Here is a 20269-nt window from a genome sequence, read left to right as displayed (position 1 = left end):
CACCTGCCACATTAAGGCACATTTTGACAGGATGTAAGGTGGCTCTTAGCCAGGGTCGGTTTACTTGGCGCCATGACCAAGTATTGCGATGTTTGGCTTTAGCATTGGAAGGCAAGCGTAGTATGACCAATACGTTGCCGCCTGTTCTAGCAAAACAATACACGCAGAAGACAATATTCCTCCGCCCAGGCGAGCAACCACCAAGAAAAGGTGCTAACACCAATTCTCGCCCAGGACAACTGGAAGCTGCTAGGGACTGGAAGATGCTGGTTGATCTTGATCAACGGCTTATTTTTCCACCTGAGATTGCCACCACTAACCTACGACCAGATATTGTTATGTGGTCTGGATCAGCACGCATTGTTCAACTGATAGAGTTAACAGTGCCATGGGAGGATGTGGTAGATGAGGCATATGAGAGGAAGAAACTGCGGTATGCTCATCTGGCCACTGAAGCAGAACAGCGAGGATGGAGAGTCCAGGTTTATCCAGTGGAAGTGGGTTGTCGTGGTTTTGTGGCACACTCTACAACCCGGTTCCTCAGAGACGTCGGATTCAGTGGCCAAGAGTTGCGTCGCACAGTAAAGAACTTATCTGAAGCAGCAGAAAGGAGCAGCAACTGTCTGTGGTTGAGACGGAAAGATTCTAGCTGGCTGTGTACAGGCCGCCATGCTACGATTTCGTAGATTTCTTGAAAACTTGAAGAGTCTGTTGGTTTATTTGTAGAGGTTGTATAGTATTTACAGTCATTACGTTCCTGTGTATATTGCGTGAATGACGGGTGGTTGGGCAGATATTGTGTTTTGTGGTAGGTGGTATGCCATACGGAACCGTTGCCACTGAAACTGCATATTAACGCACCAGTGGGGCTCGACAGCCTTAGTCAAACGGGTTGGCGCGTATGGTTGGGTTGCGGAGAGATTGTGAGATTGTGGTTAGGTCTCAGCAGCAGGAGGGAAGTAGAGGTCAGTAAGCTGGGCTGAGTTGAGTGGGGGACGGAGGGGGGTGACTCTGGGACGCCAGAGTCACTGTCGAGCCCTCTTGAGGTGTCGTGGGCTAGTCGACGAAACACTGAGGACGGAAGGTGCCCACTTGAAGACCCTAGAGATGTCCCCTACTCAGCTCAATCCAGAGGGTTGTTATGGGGGGACCGCACTGTGGTTGCAGCCGTTGTGTGTGCTGACACGCAAATACACTATTAACACCAGACAGAAGGAGATTCACGTCACCAGATGGAAAGAAGCGTAAATGGATGGAGAAGCATAGGTTACTGTAAAGCTACGTCTTAGTTGGTGCTTATCTTGGCGAAAGCCGAGTACAAATCAGCATGAAGTTTTAACATCTACTCTCGTGTAATGGAAATCATGTAGAAACCAGAGCGTTAATTGTGGTTTTAAACTACTCTTTATTGTCAGAACATATCATGACAAACACTTGCCAAACAGGAGAACATTTCACAAATCTGATGAACATTCAAGCATTTGTCATTTTTCCTTAAAATAAATATCTGAATAGAAAAATATATTTCTGAGTTTCTGCATGTGCTAATGGAGGATATTGTTTCAAGTCTTGAAACAGGTTTGTGTTGCCTGACTTTGATGGCACGTATCCTCAGCACATATTGCAGTGCAATATTAATATTACATGTTTTGTCTCGAAACGCATATTTGACAGTGAGTTGACAGTTGACTGTGAGTTGACAAAATAAATTTAACTTTATGGTTTCTGTGGTATTTATGGAAAACAGTAACCTAAATACATTATTAAATACTGTAATTATATTCCATTAGTCCTGTAATACATTTTCTACATTAATAATATAATACAATTCAATATGTATATCCCACATTTCGTGGTGCAGTTAATATTACTAGGCTCACGTTACAGTAAATCTATGGTAAATGGATTCAGTATCAAGATTCTGACTGTATCGTTTCGCACGGTGTTTCTCCTGTTTGTCAGCGCTGTTTCAACTGCCTTTAAACTGGTTTAAATCACTGAGACATTTGTGTTCTTCGCTGATCAAGCGCTTCTCACTGGATCTCGTGACCGAGAACGATCAGAGTAAACCATAGGAGTAAACGCGTCTGCTCTCGTGAGCTCGCGCTGCGCTGCCGACCGTTTGGACTTTAATCTGAGCGGATAAATGGTCCGTGTGGCGCGCGGTTCAAATGAGTTTCGTTCCGCTTTTGCTCGAACTCTTGATATCGTTTTATCGAGAAAAAATATATCGCGATAATAATCGTTTTATCGCCCAGCCCTAGACTTGGTCAGATGATGCCTTTGGGCTCCGTGATGTTGAGTTTAAATGTCATATAAAATAAAGATGTTATGCTACATTGAGATGTAATGGTGATTTCTGGAAGGGACTAAAGAACAAAGTATTTTTATCAGCTGAAAGGCAGAAACAAATGTTTTTATTAAGTTAGATAAACATTATATAACAGTTTCAGGTTATGTTGTAGTGTTGATAACATGTCCCACACAAACTCATAATCGTCCCACATTTGGTGTGTTTGAAGGTGGTCATTATCTGTGGGGTATTTTGAGCGGAAACTTCACACACACACACACACACACACACACACACACACACAAACACACACACACACACACACACACACACACACACACACTGTCTCTCTCTCTCACACACACACACACACACACACACACACACACACACACACACAGACACACACACACACACACACACACACACACACACACACACACACACACACACACACACACACACACACACACACACAAACACACACACACACACACACACACACACACACACACACACACACACACACACTGGGGACATCAGAGACTTTTACAGCTTGTGGAAAGGGCACAACAACTCTCTCTCTCTCTCTCTCACACACACACACACACACACACACACACACACACACACACACACACAGGTATTTTGAAAAGTATTTAAACAAATCTAGATTTAAACAATATTCTAGTAATGCTGATCTCTCTGTTCATCTATTAATAAAAATAAATAATTATGTTCCAGTAATCACAGGTTAAAACTCGTGGTTTGTGTTTGTAATGTAAACACGCTGACAGGGAAACCCGGCGACTGGATCCCGGACTGAACTCTGCGTGTGTGAATGAGGAAGTTCAGGAGTGTGTTTATACTGAGACTCGCGACTGAAGCTGCAGATTCATCATGAACATCACGAAGTCTCTTCTTCTTCTCTCTCTGGTTCTGCTGCTGATCTGGACCGGAAGCTGTTCCGCTCAGAGACCGAGGCGATGCCGTAAGTGTGTTACTGTAATAATCAGAACCATCTGCATAATCATAATAACCTGCTACTGCGTGAATCTTATTTACACGGATCACAGGTGCTGTGGTGATAATACCATGGTACATGTCTGAAAAAACACTGTACAATGAGGTTTCATTTCTTAACATTAGTAGAAATAACAATTATTTATTTATTTGTTAACTATTTATTAATATCTCTAAAGCATATATTGATCTCAGTTAATTAATCTCAACATTTACTCAGCATTATTAAAATCAAAAGTAGATGTTAATATTATTTAAAATCAAAAGTAGATGTTAATATTATTTAATGGACCTGAAACTAATAAGAACTAACAATTAACAGTTGTGTTTTTATTACTTTAATAAAGATTAACAAATACTGTAACAGAAATGTGTTGCTCATTGTTAGTTCATGTTATTAATGCTTTAATTAACATTAACCAATGGAATATTATTATAAACTGTTAATGTTTTTTTTTAAATGTCTATATAGTTTTTATTAAGTTTAAGTTAATGGTTGTAGTTTATTTAGTTTGAGTTATTTTAGTTCGTAAACTCAATGAAAGTGACAAACATTGCTGAAAAATGTTTAGTAATAATATTAATATTTTTTTTTATAATTTATTTTATTGCAGTTAATGTTTTTTTTTTAATTTAAATTATTTTTTCTGTACAGTTTTAGTTTTAGTTAACAATAATAATAACCCTGTTCTGGAAATGTTGATGTTTGTTAAGACAGTGTTAAAATTAATATAATTAAGATATTAAATTATTTTGATTCAAGTGTCAAGAGTGTGTTTTTGAACGCAAGTCACTATTTTAATTCGATTTAAAAAAATGTTTTAATATCTTTATCATAAATTAAACTAAATTCAGGTTTATGCTTAAAACATATTTAATTATTTATTTATTCATTAATTCGCAATTAATTTAACTGAGGTAATTTAAATGTAGGTTATCAACTAAAATGAGCTCATGAATACTCATACCACGTGAGGATGATGTGTTTATGTAATCTCATTCCCTCGTGACAGTCGAACACGAGTTAGTTATTAATGAGTTATTAATGCTGTAATGTTGATTGACAGACACTCCTCCGCTGCTGTCCGGCAGTATGAGCGTGGTGAGTTATGAAAGATTCACTGATTATGATTATGATGATTCTAACATATTATTGACTATGTCATTATACTATATAAAAACTATCATTTGAATTTTAAATGACATTTTATGAATTAAACAGCATACTTTATCCCTAGAAAAAAGTAAAAAAAAACACATTTAACATTAAATTATTACAAAATCATGTAAGACATTTCTTCTTAATGAATCTTTCTGTTCTCTATAGAATTCTCTAAAGCTCTACTCTCAGATTACTCATACATTCACATATATTTTTAGTTCTGAATATTTCACAATTGATTTTTATACTTATAAACAGTTAATGTTCGATTCATGAGTAATTTATTGTAAACGTTTTCCAGTCTTTTTGTCCCCCTGTAATTTTTTTTTAAGTTTTAAGTTTAAAAAAATATCTATTTCAAATTAATGCTGTTCTTTTGAACTTTCTATTCATCAAAGAATCTTGAAAAATAAAATGTATCACTATTTCCAAAAAAACTGTTTTCAACACTGATAATAATCATAAATGTTTCTTGATCATCAAATCATCATATTATAGTGATTTCTGAAGGATCATGTGACACTGAAGACTGTGTCTTCAATATCTCTCTGTGTGTGTGTGTGTGTGTGTGTGTGTGTGTGTGTGTGTGTGTGTGTGTGTGTGTGTGTGTGTGTGTGTGTGTGTTTCAGAGCGCTCGGGACGGTCAGGATTGGGCGTTTGCTAAATATCGCTACGATGCTATTGGTCAGCGCATCCGTTTGTGGGAATTTGGAACCGTTGAAAGCAAATCGTTCCATCTGAACATGTTGTTCCTGTTTCGAGAGGTGAACCACGATCACACTGTGAAACTGCATTCAGGAACTCATCGCAGCATAATTTCTCCTGCACACGTATTCAAACACAAACCTGTGAAATATCAGCCGTACAGGAACAGAAACTGGCCAGAGATGATTTACTGAATACAGCTTTAATATACCGTCAGAAAATTACATTCAAAGACAGTGTCAAATCTATAAAGAATATATATCGCTTTAAGGCCTTTAAGCACATGTGTAAAATGGTATTATGTTTTATTATGCAAGCTTGTAACTACTTACATCATAGATGGAAAAGACCATTTACAGCCAACACAGGTGATTTACCATAGGAAATACATTGAAGATTTAAAAAACAAATTGGGATTGAAGCATCGCATGCCAGTTTTCAAGTCAGTCTGACTTACTGTTGTAGTTAGAGCCAGTTTTGTGTATTTTTTCCTGTTATAGCGCCACCAAGTGGCCAGTCGCCGCATCCTTTTTCACGCGACCACAGAGCGAGCCCGTACACACATGTACCAAGTTTGGTGAAGTTATCTACTTCCGTTCAAGAGTTACAGCCGTTTTAGTAAGAGTGGCCACGCCCATTTCAAACTTTTTTGCGTCTCGTCGTGTACATAAAGGGAAATTTGGCCTTTTTTTTGTTGATAATTATTGATATTCAGAGCCCAGAGAAATATTCTGCACTGGTTAGGTTCCAGTCGGTTGAAAAACCTACAACTAGTTCTCAAAGGTAGGTTTTTCATAAATCCAAAGACACATGGTTTAGGAGTTATGAGCGGGTTTGTAGAATTTTCTCCCGCTGTAGCGCCCCCATCAGGCCGATCAAATACTACCAGCCCTCAACGCTTCCCCAGACAGCAACATAGTCCACTTTTACACACGCACTAGTGAACTTCCCTGAGCACTTCCCCTCGGGGGAATCCCTGCCGCCATTTTGATTTTGAAATTATTTAATTTTTTGAAATAAAATGATAAATAATAATAATTAAATTGAATAAGAAATAAAAATTTAGATATGAAAAATGTATAAAAATTGTTTTTATAAATAATAATAATCATTAAGTTTTGTAAGAAATAAAAATGAAGGAATATAAAATTATAAAAAAATAAAATAAAAAAATTATATCTAAAATAATGAATGGAAACAATAATAATCATGAAGTTAAATAAAAAATAAAAAGTGAAAGAAAAATTTGGTAGATTTATGATAGATAATAACAATAATTAATAATTATTAAGGAATAAAAACGCTATGCTGCTGTCTGGGTCATGTCTCGTTAGCTTTGGTCTGGCTGATCAGTTTTAGGGGAGAATGCTGATCTTTGAAAATCCTAAAAATGCTCTAAGATTAAAGTTCGAGTTCTCTGTCAATATTTTACTCAATGGAACGTCGAAGTATGTAAATAAATTGACTAATTTCAGCAGATGTGAACTGAACCAGTGAACCGAAACCAGTGTCTTTCCACAGTCACACAATTATTGTTGATCTCGAGTGATGATAAAGGACACTAATGTACGAGTGTCGAGTCAGCTTTATTTCATACAGTACAGATTCATTCACAGCAACTTCACTGTAATAAACAGCAGAATAACAGAGTCAATGATCAAACTACATCTAATACATGAGACACATTCTGCTGTGAAACAGCTCTACAGATGACAGTGTCATGTCTTATTTTTTATTTTAATAGATTAAATACATTAATAAATATTTTTCTGTACTTTTTATTTAACTTCATGATTATTATTGTTTTTATTTATCATTTTATATTTTAATTTAATATATTTATTTTTTATTTCTAATTTAACTTCATGATTATTATTATTATTTATTTAATTAAATTTTTTTAATACATAAAAAATTTTCTTATCTAACTTTTTATATCTTATTTAACTTAATTAGTATTATTATAATAAATACTGTGTCATTATTCAGTTCAGTTCAGTGTTAATTATGAGTCCAATTCAGCTAAACTCAGACAGCAACATACTGTTGCCCAGATCCCGCCGTGAGGAATCCACATGTACCAGATGTGAGCCGAATCCACATCTACCAGATGTGAGCAGGATCTGGGCCGAATCCACATGTACCAGATGTGGGCCGAATCCACATCTACCAGATGTGGGCCAGATCTGGGCCGAATCCACATGTACCAGATGTGGGCCAGATCTGGGCCGAATCCATATTTACCAGATGTGGGCCGAATCTGGGCCAAATCCACATCTACTAGATGTGGGCCAGATCTGGGCCGAATCCACATCTACCAGATGTGAGCAGAATCCACATGTACCTGATGTGGGCCAGATCTGGGCCGAAACCACATCTACCAGATGTGGGCCGGATCTGGGCCGAATCCACATCTATCAGATGGGAGCAGGATCTGGGCCGAATCCACATGTACCAGATATGAGCCAGATCTGGGCAGAATCCACATGTACCTGATGTGGGCAGGATCTGGGCCGAATCCACATGTACCAGATGTGGGCCGGATCTGGGCCGAATCCACATGTACCAGGTGTGGGCCAGATCAGGGCCATGTGGAATCCACATCTACCAGGTGTGGGCCGGATCTGGGCCGAATCCACATGTACCAGGTGTGGGCCAGATCAGGGCCATGTGGAATCCACATCTACCAGGTGTGGGCCGGATCTGGGCCGAATCCACATGTACCAGGTGTGGGCCAGATCAGGGCCATGTGGAATCCACATCTACCAGATGTGGGCCGGATCTGGGCCGACACTATGTTGCTGTCTGGGAAAGCATCTGATAGTGTGTTGAGATGGACCGTGTTGATGTGTGTGTGTGTGTGTGTGTGTTTCTCTGCTCAGGGTGTGGTGTACTCCATGGACTACAAGAACAGAACCTGTCAGAAGAATCCTCTCCACGCCACCTTCCACCCGTCCCACATCCCTCACAACGCCTCTCTGCTGGCGCAGGTGGTTCTGGGGGGCTCGTCAGCGCCGGGAGAAGGTCTGCTGGTCAACACCTGGGCCGGAGACGTGCCGCAGACCGGAGGTGACTCACGCTCAGAGCAGTTTCTGCTGTAACTCAGAGTCAGTGTGCTCTTCAGCTTACAGCTTCCCATTCACACGAGACCCTGGACTACAACACCAGTCACACAGTTCTGAAACTGAGATTTATACATCACATGAAAGCTGAATAAACTTCAACCTCAACACTATTTCCGGATAACTAATGTACATTTAGTACAAAATTAGTTGTTCCAATTTAGCAGACTTTAAGTATACAAATTTAGTATACTATAAGTACAATTGCAGGGTATTTATATTAAGTACATAAATATTTGACCCTGGACCACAAAACCAGACATTTTTTGAGGTTTATGCATTATCTAAAAACTGATAATAAATAAGCTTTCCATTGATGTATGGTTTTGTTATGATAGGACAATATTTGGGCGAGATATTAATATTGAAAATCTGGAATCTGAGGATGCAAAAAATCTAAACATTGAGAAAATCTCCTTTAAAGTTGTGCATTTATGTTCACGATTGTGCAGCATTCACTTACAAAAATAAATGTTTTATATATTTACGGTAGGAAATTTAAAAAATATCTTCATGGAACATGATCTTCACTTAATATCCTAATAATTTTTGGCATAAAAATAATCTATAATTTTGGCCCATACAATGTATTGATGGCTATTGCCACAGATATACCCGTGCGACTCGTGACTGGAGATCCAGGATCACATATAGAAGAACCATTTTCAGCTCCACAAAGAACCGTTCAGTCAGATCTTAAAAAAACCCAGATTATTAGATTTTAATAATCTAAAGAATGTTTTTCACTGTTTAGAACCTTCTGTGAAATATTCTGTGTTTACACTCGACATCCACTGAATCTTTCCATTCACAGAAGTTTCTAACAGTGAAAAACATTCTTTAGGTTATTAAAACATTCTTCACAATGAGAAAACAATGAAACATCGATGCCAGTAAAGACGCTTTATTTTTAAGAGTGAAACACAGAAGTGCTTTACTTAAAAGTGATTAAAATAATAATCATGTTAAATATTAAATAAAAATGATTTAAAATGTATTTAAGAAAATCGAAAATAAAAATATTAATTATTATTATTATCATTAAGCTAAATAAGAAATAAAAAGTTAGGTATGAAAACTTAAAATGCATTTAAAAAGGAAAAAAAGGAAATGATAAATAAAAATAATGAAGTTAAATAAGAAAAAAAATTAAGGAATATATTTTTTTACATGTATTTAAAAATTAAATGAACTAAAAATATTAAACGTGAAGTTAAATGATAAATAAAAATTAAGGAATAAAAAATTCTAAAAAAATAAAATGATAAATAATAATCATGAAGTCAAATGAGAAATAAAAAGTTAGGTATAAAAAAATAAAATGTGTTAGTTAATAAAATAAAAACTTAATTTCAGGTCTATTAAATAATATTAACAGATGCATATTTTAATTTAAATTATGGATTAGTGAATGTTGAAATTAACATTAACTGAGATTAATAGTATACACAGTAATAAAGCATTTTTCATTATTAGTTCATGTGACCATAAAAACTGAAACAAATGTATTGTTAGTTAACTTAATATCAGATGTGATCCTGACCAATAAAGTCAGTTCTCATCCTACGTTTATCCTCAGTTTAGAGTTTCACAGGATTACGCCGCAGTAAACAGTGTTTCAGACGTGCTGGGTAAAGTTCATCTACAGCAGGAGCTTCACATTAACTGCAGTTAAAGTCTGTGCCTGTTGTTTCCAGGAAAATACATGGCCACGGTGACGGAGTTCGGCTGTATCCCGGTGTCGACGCTTTACTACACGCCAGAGCACGGCTGGGTCGTCACCTCGTAAGACACAATCTCATAGAACACACACAATCTCATATAACACACACAATCTCATATAACACACACAATCTCATATAACATCTCATATAACACACACAATCCTACAAATCAGTCGATGTTTCGGTGCAACTGTTTCCTCCAGCCCTGGTCATCATTCCTCCAGGAGAGAGACACTCGCTGAGATTAAAGTCTCTATTACTGGAGTGTCCCGGCCGAGATATGCAGCCCAGTTTGCATGTACAATTATACATTAAAGATACAAGTAGGACTGGGCAAAAAAATTCATTTTTTAATCAATCGTTTTTTAAAATGTGGTCGATTCAAAATCGATTCTCAAAGGCAGGAAATGGATTTTTTTCCATATTTATTTCTCTATCACCCGAAATCCAGTATTAGTTTTCCTACACTGTTCATAGTTTTGCGTTTCAAAGCGAATGCTGTGAGATTTTCTTTAAACATAAAATAGTCTGATCCTGTGTGATCAAGGATTGACTGTTCTGACAGCATCAATGTTTCATCTTGCATCAAAATCCTGTTTATTCATTTGAAATGTAGAGTTAGGATCTGTTTTAATGTACCCAAGTGTACCTTTAAGTTCTTAATTTCTTTTTATTAATTAAAAGGGTTGTATAATGCCCTTTTCACAAGCTGTAAAAGAAGTCTCTGATGTCCCCAGAGTGTGTGTGAAGTTTAAGCTCAAAATACCACACAGATAATTTTATATAACATGTTTATATCGTCACTTTTTGAGGGTGAGCAAAAACGCACAGTTTTTGTGTGTGTCCCTTTAAATGCAAATGAGCTGCAGCTCCCGGCACAGGGGGCGGAGCTTCAAGAGCACGTGTCCTTTTACCTCACACACACACACACACACACACACACACACACACACACACACACACACACACACACACACACACACACACACACACACACACACACACACACACACACACACTGAACATTTTTTAAACTTTTAGCCTATGTTCAAACTGGAGTCGGAAAGATTGAGAGACTCAAGAAGAAGAGACATGTAGACAACAGGGCATTTCTGAAGAGTTAGTTGATGGATATATGTAGTTTATGTGGAGTTATCTTCTAGTCATAGATTAGCATATTCTGACATGCTAATCTATAAATCGTATTTTGGGGGCGGGGTTTATGTAAATTTTAGGGTTTGTGATGTCACTACCAGCTGTTTGTTGTAGTCTTTTGTAAATTTGAGCGCTGTAACTTTGCGGATGTTGTTTATGATCAAACATCAACATTACACACTATCTACGGTTAGAAAAGGGAAATCATAATCAACCACCCCTTTAACCACTTGTAAACTTATGCTCACTGTTCTTTTTTATAAACATAGGATTTGTATTAAATCTATATTCATTGACTCAAATCGAGAATCGAAATCAAAAATTGAATTTAGAATTGAAATCGAACGAGAGCTTGCGAATTGCATTGGAACATCTGAAACCCAGCCCAGCCCAGTTACATTAAAAAATATATATTTTTAAATAAATAAAAATAAAAACATATAAACAAAACATGCAACCACTTAAAAACATTTACACACCATTAATTTACTCTGAAGATTACTTTTAAATTGACTACAAGACACCAGTTTTAGCCTTTAGGTTGTGGAATATTTCAGATGTTTTCCCAAGCTCTCCTCTGGCAGCACACACACACACGCGCACGCACACACACACGCGCACGCACGCACGCACGCACACACACACACACAGCAGTCATAGGTTTTCTATCAGACACCTTGACTGCCTGCTTGTACCCTGAAACAGCCGGCTTGAGTGTGGACGGGGAGGTTTGTGACGCAGTAAGACGGATGTGAGAAAATCATTGCATGCATGTATAACAGGGCGGCCTGGTGAGACCGATCCCTCCTGACAAAACGAAAACAATTCAAGTTGGATTTGACCTTTTTACAAACATTTTTGACTTTTAAAGGGATACTCCTCTTTTTTGGAAATAGGCTCATTTTACAGAGTTAAACTGTTGAGTTTTACCGTTTTTGAATCCATTCAGCCGATCTCCGGTTCTGGCGGATCCACTTTTAGCATAGCTTAGCATACATCATTGAAGTGGACAAGACCATTAGCATTTCTCAAAAAAAAATGACCAAAGTGTTTCGATATTTTTCCTATTTAAAACTTGACTCTTCTGTAGGTACATCGTGCACTAAGACCGACGGAAAATGTAAAGTTGTGATTTTCTAGGCTGATATGGCTAGGAACTATACACTCATTCCTGCGTAATAATCAAGAAACTTTACTGCCGTACCATGAGTGTAGCAGGCGTAATGATATGACGCAGCGCCTGAAAATAGTCCCCAGCTCGGTAACTTCCAAGGTGACCGGGACTAAGTTTGTGTAGTTTCAGTCATATCATTGCGGTCGGTCTTAGTGCACGATGTAACTACAGAAGAGTCAAGTTTTAAATAGGAAAAATATCGAAACACTTTGGTCATTTTTTTTTGAGAAATGCTAATGGTCTTGTCCACTTCAATGATGTATGCTAAGCTATGCTAAAAGTGGTACCGCCAGAACCGGAGATCGGCTGAATGGATTCAAAGACGGTAAAACTCAACAGTTTAACTCTGGGGGAGATGTAAAATGAGCCTATTTCCCAAAAAAAGTGGAGTATCCCTTTAAGGTAGTTGTCAAGAATAATTCCAAGATATTTGGTCTCTTTTACTTCTTGAATAATTTCATTATTTATGCTTACTTCAAAAGGTGCTGTCAGGAGGTCTTGTTTTAACTGAGAAACAGACAGCAACGGTTTTCTTCACGTTTAAGGTTAGGTGAGACGACTCAAACCATTTAGAAATGTCTACTAGGGCAAGTGTCAACTGCTGCGCTGCCAGAGCTGAGGTTTGAGCAGATAGACGGATGACTGTATCATCAGCTGGCACCTTCACAGCTATCAGGGAAGTCATTGATGTACATTGTGAACAACAGTGGCCCCAGTACTGATCCTTGAGGGACCCCCATGTTGTTAGGGCAAAGAGCTGACATCACCTCATTAACCTTAACGCACCGTTGCCTCCCCTCCAAATATGATTGTAACTATGCAAGAGAACTAGGTGACATTTTGAAGAGCTGGAGTTTGTTAATTAGCACACTGTGATCCACAGTATCAAAGGCCTTTTTTAGGTCTAGAAATACAGCACCAACTACTTGCCCTCTGATCTTCTCTAGCAAGTAACAATGAGCTGTTTCGGTGCTGTATTTACGCCTGAAACCAAACTGTTGTGGATGCAGCAGCTGTTTTGACTCAAGATGTTCAGTGAGTTGTTCTGCAATCACCTTCTCCAGGATTTTAGACACAACAGGGAAAACTGCAATAGACGTGTGGATATTACAGCGGGCTTCCAGCACTGTGGGACTGTACTTAACCGAATTGAGGGATTAACTAAATATGTAATTGTAGTAAATATGTAGATTACTAAACAGTAATACACACATGTTTTCCAGCTACTTTAACGCGGTGACGGGGATCGAGGACCCGGAGCAGTTCTTCCCTCCGGCGTTCTGCCACGACGTCGAGCCCGAAGAGGAGACTCTCGACTTCTTCAGCGGATTCTCACAGTTTTATTCGCATTTGGAGGATCTTTTACTGTAAACACCTTGTTTGCACGTTTCTTTTTAAATGCTGATGCTGCTCTTTATGATTTGCTCACTTAATTCATCTACGGTTCATGTCAATCAAAAGCACTTTAATCATTTAAAAAAGGGAAAATAAAGGTTTTATCTTTCAGTATTTTCTTGCGTCGTCAGCAATGTAATGTTATCATAAAGTCCCCCTGTGGTGAAAATCCAGCTTTTAATGTTGTTTATATGTCTATGTGGTGTTTTTAATATGCTTTAACACAAACCATGTGTAAATTCATAAGTTGACAGCATTGCTGAGTATTTTCTCCTCAAAGGGGTCATCGGATGCAAAAGTCACTTTTATATGTGTTTGCAAATGTGTCTTGGCTGTGTGTGGACACAACCGCCATACAATGAAGAAAATCCATTCACTCACACTTATTTTTTAATCCTCAAAAAGCCTAAACGCTCTCAGTAATCAAGCCGTTTGGATTTTCCGAAAGAGGTAGTTGCTCATGCACTGAAACGGGTCGCTGTGAACAGAGCTGTTTTTGAGGAGGTAAAAGCTTGTTGTTTTACACAACCATTGAGGAATTTTAACCAAAGTGTGTTACAAACTTAACATGAAGACCCTAAAGAATTACACCAACTGTGAAATTGATAATGGGCATCCGATGACATCTTTAAAACGTCTCGGTTAAGTCACTGTTTTTTTCATCAAGACATTGTTTCACAGACGAGAACTAAATAAAACCCAGTTTTGAATGACAAAAACTAGACGAAAGTGTTCGGTAGGGACGATTTGGGAAGAGATCCAGTCAGAGGCGAGTTTTAGTTTGTGCTTGATCAGAAAACGTAAAAAAAAAGTAACCGTCTGGCAGAAAGAGAAGAGCAGAAGTGTAGATCTGAGTAAGAGTGACTATTCGGTGCGGTTTTCTGTGAGCTTATATGACAAAATGATTTTAGTTGTGAACATTTGAATTATTGAAAAGTTTAATCTAACAAAATAGAATATTATGTGGAATTTAAATAGTTCTGAATTTGATTTCTTTAAGCGAATACTGAACATTTGAAATTAAACGAATTGAAATGTTTTTATGGCTGAATTTTATAGACATGTGTTTCTTTCGTCCTGAATTAAGACTGCAAATATCCAGTATTAAAAAATGAGTTCAGTCGTTTTTCGATTTAATAATAAGAGTAGAAAAATGAGAAACAGATGAATATTGATTTGATTGATTGAATATTAGATTTCTAATATTCTAATAATAGTCCCCTATAACCATATGCTTAAATCAGAGTTGTTTACCTTTGATCAATATGATCAAGATTGTGTATGTGTTCGGGGAATTTGCCTGTTAAAAGTATAACATTTAAAGCCAAAATGAACGAAATGACTCGGAAAAAGATTCGTTCATTTTGATGAACGAGATTGAACAAGAGAGTCAGTAAAATTGTCTTTAGTGATCACTACCAGAGCGTGGCCTGGGTGTAATGAAGCCATGAGCGCTCTCAAACGTGTGTGTGAACGCTCAGATATTCAACATATTCTGGTCAAACTTGTGTGAAAACGATCAAAAATGCTGACGCTGGATGCAAACTTTTTACAAAAAACTGGCAGGGAAAGAGTTAAGAAAATAAGTTGAGAGTGGAAAAAAACTCAAACACTAAAATACAATTTTCCCATCTTTATTGCAGTCGTCTCCATCAAGAAAAGTGAAATATGCATAAACTATTTAAAAACATGGAAGCAAGTGAATAAATGTAAATCAAGCAGAGATGATGTTCTAGTGAAGATGAAGGTGTAGAACATCAGAAACCGTGACTGAACACACACTTCTGTGTAACAGTGGTCGATCTCTGGAATCTAACGAAGTGCTGATATACGAGTGTGTTAAACTACCTTTACCTTCCCTACAGTATTATTGAGCTTCGCTAGTGTAAGTTCATTAATCAAGCCTTTATTCAAACCATGACAAACACACGTGAAATGCGAGACCAGTTTCTAAACGATTCGACTGAATAGGAAACCGAAGCATGGGTGCAAAAATATCGCAAGCTTTTAGTTCAGGGTGTTTATGACAGGATTCATACGGAAGCTCGTTTCTGCCACTCAATAAAACAGAATTTTATCTTGTGACATAAAAAGTCGCTATTACTTTTTGAAAATGTATTCCATGGAAGTAATTTTTAATTTATTCGTCTGGCTTCCCGTAATGAGAAACAGAGGAACACACTCCGGTCTGAATGGCTTCTTGAGGAGTCGAGCTTTTGGCTCGTCAGTCGGAGAGCCTGATTGGTTCCTGAGGCGGCCTGAACGTGTGATTGGCTGAGCCTGTGTTTATGTCATGAGGAGGCGGTGTGTGTGTGTTTATGTCATGAGGAGGCGGTGTGTGTGTGTTTATGTCATGAGGAGGTGGTGTGTCTCCTTGTGTCATGAGGCAGTGTGTGTGTGTGTGTTTATGTCATGAGGAGCCGGTGTACACACTGCAGCTGATGCTGTGACAGCACGAGGGAGTGTGTGTGTGTGTGTGTGTGTGTTTATGTCATGAGGAGCCGGTGCACACACTGCAGCTGATGCTGTGACAGCACGAGGGAGTGTGTGTGTGTGTGTGTGTGTGTGTGTGTGTGTGTGTTTATGTCATGAGGAGCCGGTGCACACACTGTAGCTGATGCTGTGACAGCACGAGGGAGTGTGTGTGTGTGTGTGTGTGTGTGTTTATGTCATGAGGAGCCGGTGCACACACTGCAGCTGATGCTGTGACAGCACGAGGGAGTGTGTGTGTGTGTGTGTGTGTGTGTGTGTGTTTATCTCATTAGGAGGCGGTGTGTGTGTGTGTGTGTGTGTGTTTATGTCATGAGGAGCCGGTGCACACACTGCAGCTGATGCTGTGACAGCACGAGGGGTGTGTGTGTGTGTGTGTGTGTGTGTGTGTGTGTTTATGTCATGAGGAGCCGGTGCGCACACTGCAGCTGATGCTGTGACAGCACGAGGGGTGTGTGTGTGTGTGTGTGTGTGTGTGTGTTTATGTCATGAGGAGCCGGTGCACACACTGCAGCTGATGCTGTGACAGCACGAGGGGTGTGTGTGTGTGTGTGTGTGTGTGTGTTTATGTCATGAGGAGGCGGTGTGTGTGTGTTTATGTCATGAGGAGGTGGTGTGTCTCCTTGTGTCATGAGGCAGTGTGTGTGTGTGTGTTTATGTCATGAGGAGCCGGTGTACACACTGCAGCTGATGCTGTGACAGCACGAGGGGTGTGTGTGTGTGTGTGTGTGTGTGTGTATGTCATGAGGAGCCGGTGCACACACTGCAGCTGATGCTGTGACAGCACGAGGGGTGTGTGTGTGTGTGTGTGTGTGTTTATGTCATGAGGAGCCGGTGCACACACTGCAGCTGATGCTGTGACAGCACGAGGGGTGTGTGTGTGTGTGTGTGTGTGTTTATGTCATGAGGAGCCGGTGCACACACTGCAGCTGATGCTGTGACAGCACGAGGGAGTGTGTTTGCTCCTGACCGCGAGCACAGGGGATCATCACCTTCCCCACCAGCAGCGAGCCGCTCTTCTGCTCCTCTTTCGCCTGAGAGAGGATCATGGGAAGGTTAATGAGAGAGGATCATGGGAAGGTTCATACACTGATGAGTGTGGTGTGTGTGAGCGCTCTGACCTTGACGAAGGAGGGAGAGGGGAAGGTGGCGAAGTCTGACGGCACACGCGCTCCGGGCCGCTGAGACACCACGTGCTGCGACACCTCCACCTGGAACACACACACACACGATGAGGGAAGCGCTGACACACACCTGTGAGTGATCATCACACACACCATCACACTGACCTTCAGCTTATCCAGCGCATCACTGAGAGAATTCAGTCTGGCCGTCTGTTCCAGCAACTGAGCGCTCGCACTCGCTGCACAAACACACACACACAGGGAAAGACATTTATAATGTTACAGAAGATTCTGACAAATAAATGCTGTTCTTTTGAACCTTCTGTTCATCAAAGAATCGTCTCGGTTACGCATGTAACCCTCGTTCCCTGAAGTACGTCGATGAACATCATTACTCCAGTCTTCAGTGTCACATGATCCTTCAGAAATCACTCTAATATGATGATTTGATGTTCAAGAAACATTTATAATTATTATCAGTGCTGAAAACAGCTTAATTTTTGTGCTGAAACTGTAATGCATTTAATTTCTCAGGTTCCCTTTCAGTCGTACACTCTCGGCGTGCAAGCCTCCAGCCCCGCCTTACCTGGAAGACAGAGTTCAAGTTCAAGTTTATTGTCTATTCTACTATATGTACAGGACATACAGAGGATAGAAATTCCGTTTCCCTCAGACCCATGCGGAGGCTACACTCTTCCCGGAGGAGTTCTGTGGAGATATACATAGGACTAACCTGTAGGGCTGTTCTCTACAGAACTATGGTATGTAGTAAGTAAGTATGGACCCAGTAGGGTCACACGTATGGCACCCAGCCTAAATCTCAAGGATTCAACGGGAATATCCGATGGTGGCGGAGGACTCGCAGGCTTTACCGTAGAGACTCTCTGGAGCAATAGCTCATGTCTTCTACCCGTTTGAGGCGAGAATACAGGAGACCGGCTCTACTAGCGAGCGTGTGAGGTGTCCACTGATATCTGTCAGAGAGCCCAGGGGGAGTGAGCACGCAACCTGAGCGGGCAAGGTACGCGCTGTGCTTGGTAAGCCAGAGTATTGGCATCCACTACCCAGAGGGCCATCCTCTGCTTGGAGACAGCATTCCCCTTCTGGCCTCCGTAACAGCGAAGAGCTGGTCTGAGGTCCTGAAACTTTCAGTTCTTTTGACGTACCATTGCAGAGCGCGGACGGGACAGAGCAAAGCCTGGGCTGGGTCTGGTTCCTCAAGGGCAGCGCTTGCAGGTTCACCACCTGGTAGGAACCTTGGGCACATATCCGGGTCGGGTCTCAGTGTAACCTGAGAATCCCCCGGCCCGAACTCTAGGCACGTTCCGTCGGCCAGAAAAGCCTGCAGGTCCGCTACCCTATTAATGGAGGCCAGGAGCAATTTCGAGTCTACTGATTGCAAAGGCTCAAATGGGGCATTCTGGAGTGCTCTGAGCACCAGAGAGGGTAAAGAAGGAGGCGGCTGGATTTAATCTCCTCGCCCCCTAAAGAACCTGATGACCAGGTCATGCTTCCCAACTGACGTGCCCTCCACCGGGTCGTGGTGGGCGGAGATGGCGCTCCAACCCCAGCTGCAAGAAAGACAACACGGCTCTGATCGGGCATGTTCGGGGTCTTCTGGTGAGAACAACACCACTCGACGAATAGGTTCCACTTCAAGGCGTACACCTGTCTCGTAGACGGTGCTCACGCTGAAGAGATGATGTTCACTAGAACCTAGAACCTCTGCGTCCCGTCCAGGACCACATATGTAGTCTCCAAAGATCGGGACGTGGGTGCCACAGGGTGCCCCAACTAGGTCCTTCTTCAGAGGAACGGCCAAGGAGGGGCGGTCGCGAGGAGCATCAGGTCCAGGTCCGGGTGGGCCATTAAGGGGCTACAGCTCGTCCTCCCTGACCGTGCACAGGTTCTGTGTGAAATGGCTCACTGGGGAAACACATACTTGCGAAGGGCCCGGGGCCAGCTGTGCGCCAGCGCATCTGAACCGAGTGTTCCCTCGGTCAGGGAGTAAAGCAACTGGCGATGGGTGGTTTCTGGAGAGGCAAACAGGTCAACCTGTGCACCTGGACCACCTTGATGGTTGATGTACGCAACGGTCGCAATGTTGTCTGTACGAACCAGTACGTCTTTACAGTAGCCCTTAGCGACCCCCCATCGAGGGTACCAAGCCGCAAGTGACAGGTGCCGTCCACGACTTGGCAACTGGCACTGAACGCGGCACAACAGAGCCTAATACAGCCTGTCAATCACTGGCATCGCTGAGCTGACAGAATAGCTGTGATAACAGCTGTTGGAAATTTGCCCAGACCGTCTCGCCAACAAGCGTCTCGAAAAGCTGAAGTGCGATCGCACCTGCTGCTCATTAAATATGTGTGGTAGAGCAGCTGTTGCAAATGATTGCACACCAATGTGCATTGGCTCGTTTAGTTTCACTCGAAGTGGATTGGCTCTCGAGCGAGATTCCCTCAGTCGTCATCGACGCACGCCGAGAGTGTGCGACTGAAGGGAACCTGAAAAATTAGATGCATCACAGTTTCAACAAAAATTTGAACCTGTTTTCATTGATAATAATCATAAATGTTTTTTGAGCATCATATCATCATATTATACTGATTTCTGAAGGATCATGTGACACTGAAGAATGGAGTAATGATGCTGAAAATTCAGCTTTGATCACAGGAATAAATTACACTTTTCTACATATTCATCTTCACCACGCACAAAAATAAAAAATCATTTTTAATTATGACATACTAAATCGAAATAACAACATAAAATGTAATAACTACGACATCAAAAGTCATAATGTACATTTTTAAACCCCTTCAGACCTATTTTTTTCCAATGAGCATTTAAAAAAAAAACTACTTCATATTTGTTCTTCCTCAATGTAGACATTAAT

General features: G+C 40.3%; 2 protein-coding genes across 7 annotated transcripts in view; one reads left to right on the top strand and one right to left on the bottom strand.

Moving 5' to 3' along the window:
* Positions 1–3095: 3095 nt before the first annotated feature.
* Positions 3096–13867, top strand: epdl1 (ependymin-like 1). Its single transcript, XM_077227479.1, has 6 exons — positions 3096–3284; positions 4384–4418; positions 5108–5242; positions 8066–8252; positions 10003–10090; positions 13582–13867. The coding sequence occupies exons 1-6, from the start codon at positions 3194–3196 to the stop codon at positions 13727–13729; spliced, it is 684 nt and encodes a 227-aa protein (XP_077083594.1). The 5' UTR covers positions 3096–3193; the 3' UTR covers positions 13730–13867.
* Positions 13868–15371: 1504 nt separating this feature from the next.
* The window catches only part of dctn1a (dynactin 1a), a 70454-nt gene continuing 65556 nt past the window's right edge, over positions 15372–20269 (bottom strand). For all 6 annotated transcript variants that reach the window (XM_077227411.1, XM_077227412.1, XM_077227409.1 and 3 more), the window contains 3 exons: positions 17533–17606; positions 17365–17454; positions 15372–17277 (listed from right to left, as the gene is read on the bottom strand). In XM_077227411.1, coding sequence (XP_077083526.1) covers positions 17140–17277; positions 17365–17454; positions 17533–17606 — 302 coding nt within the window. In that variant the 3' untranslated portion in view covers positions 15372–17139. The remainder of the gene's footprint in view (positions 17278–17364; positions 17455–17532; positions 17607–20269) is intronic.

Source organism: Siphateles boraxobius, unplaced genomic scaffold (genome assembly GCF_051911475.1).
Source record: "Siphateles boraxobius isolate OS27281-9 unplaced genomic scaffold, OSU_SipBor_1 130, whole genome shotgun sequence".
In the NCBI taxonomy this organism is placed as follows: domain Eukaryota; kingdom Metazoa; phylum Chordata; class Actinopteri; order Cypriniformes; family Leuciscidae; genus Siphateles; species Siphateles boraxobius.
This window is presented reverse-complemented; position numbering and strand designations above follow the sequence as displayed.

What these genes read in the sequence shown, in the direction of transcription:
- epdl1 (XM_077227479.1), top strand. Translation starts at nt 3,194, where the DNA reads ATGAACATCACGAAGTCTCTTCTTCTTCTCTCTCTGGTTCTGCTGCTG. An exon ending in TCAGAGACCGAGGCGATGCC is followed by an intron (nt 3,285 to 4,383) that starts GTAAGTGTGTTA and finishes GTTGATTGACAG; the next exon opens with ACACTCCTCCGCTGCTGTCC. An exon ending in CACGGCTGGGTCGTCACCTC is followed by an intron (nt 10,091 to 13,581) that starts GTAAGACACAAT and finishes CATGTTTTCCAG; the next exon opens with CTACTTTAACGCGGTGACGG.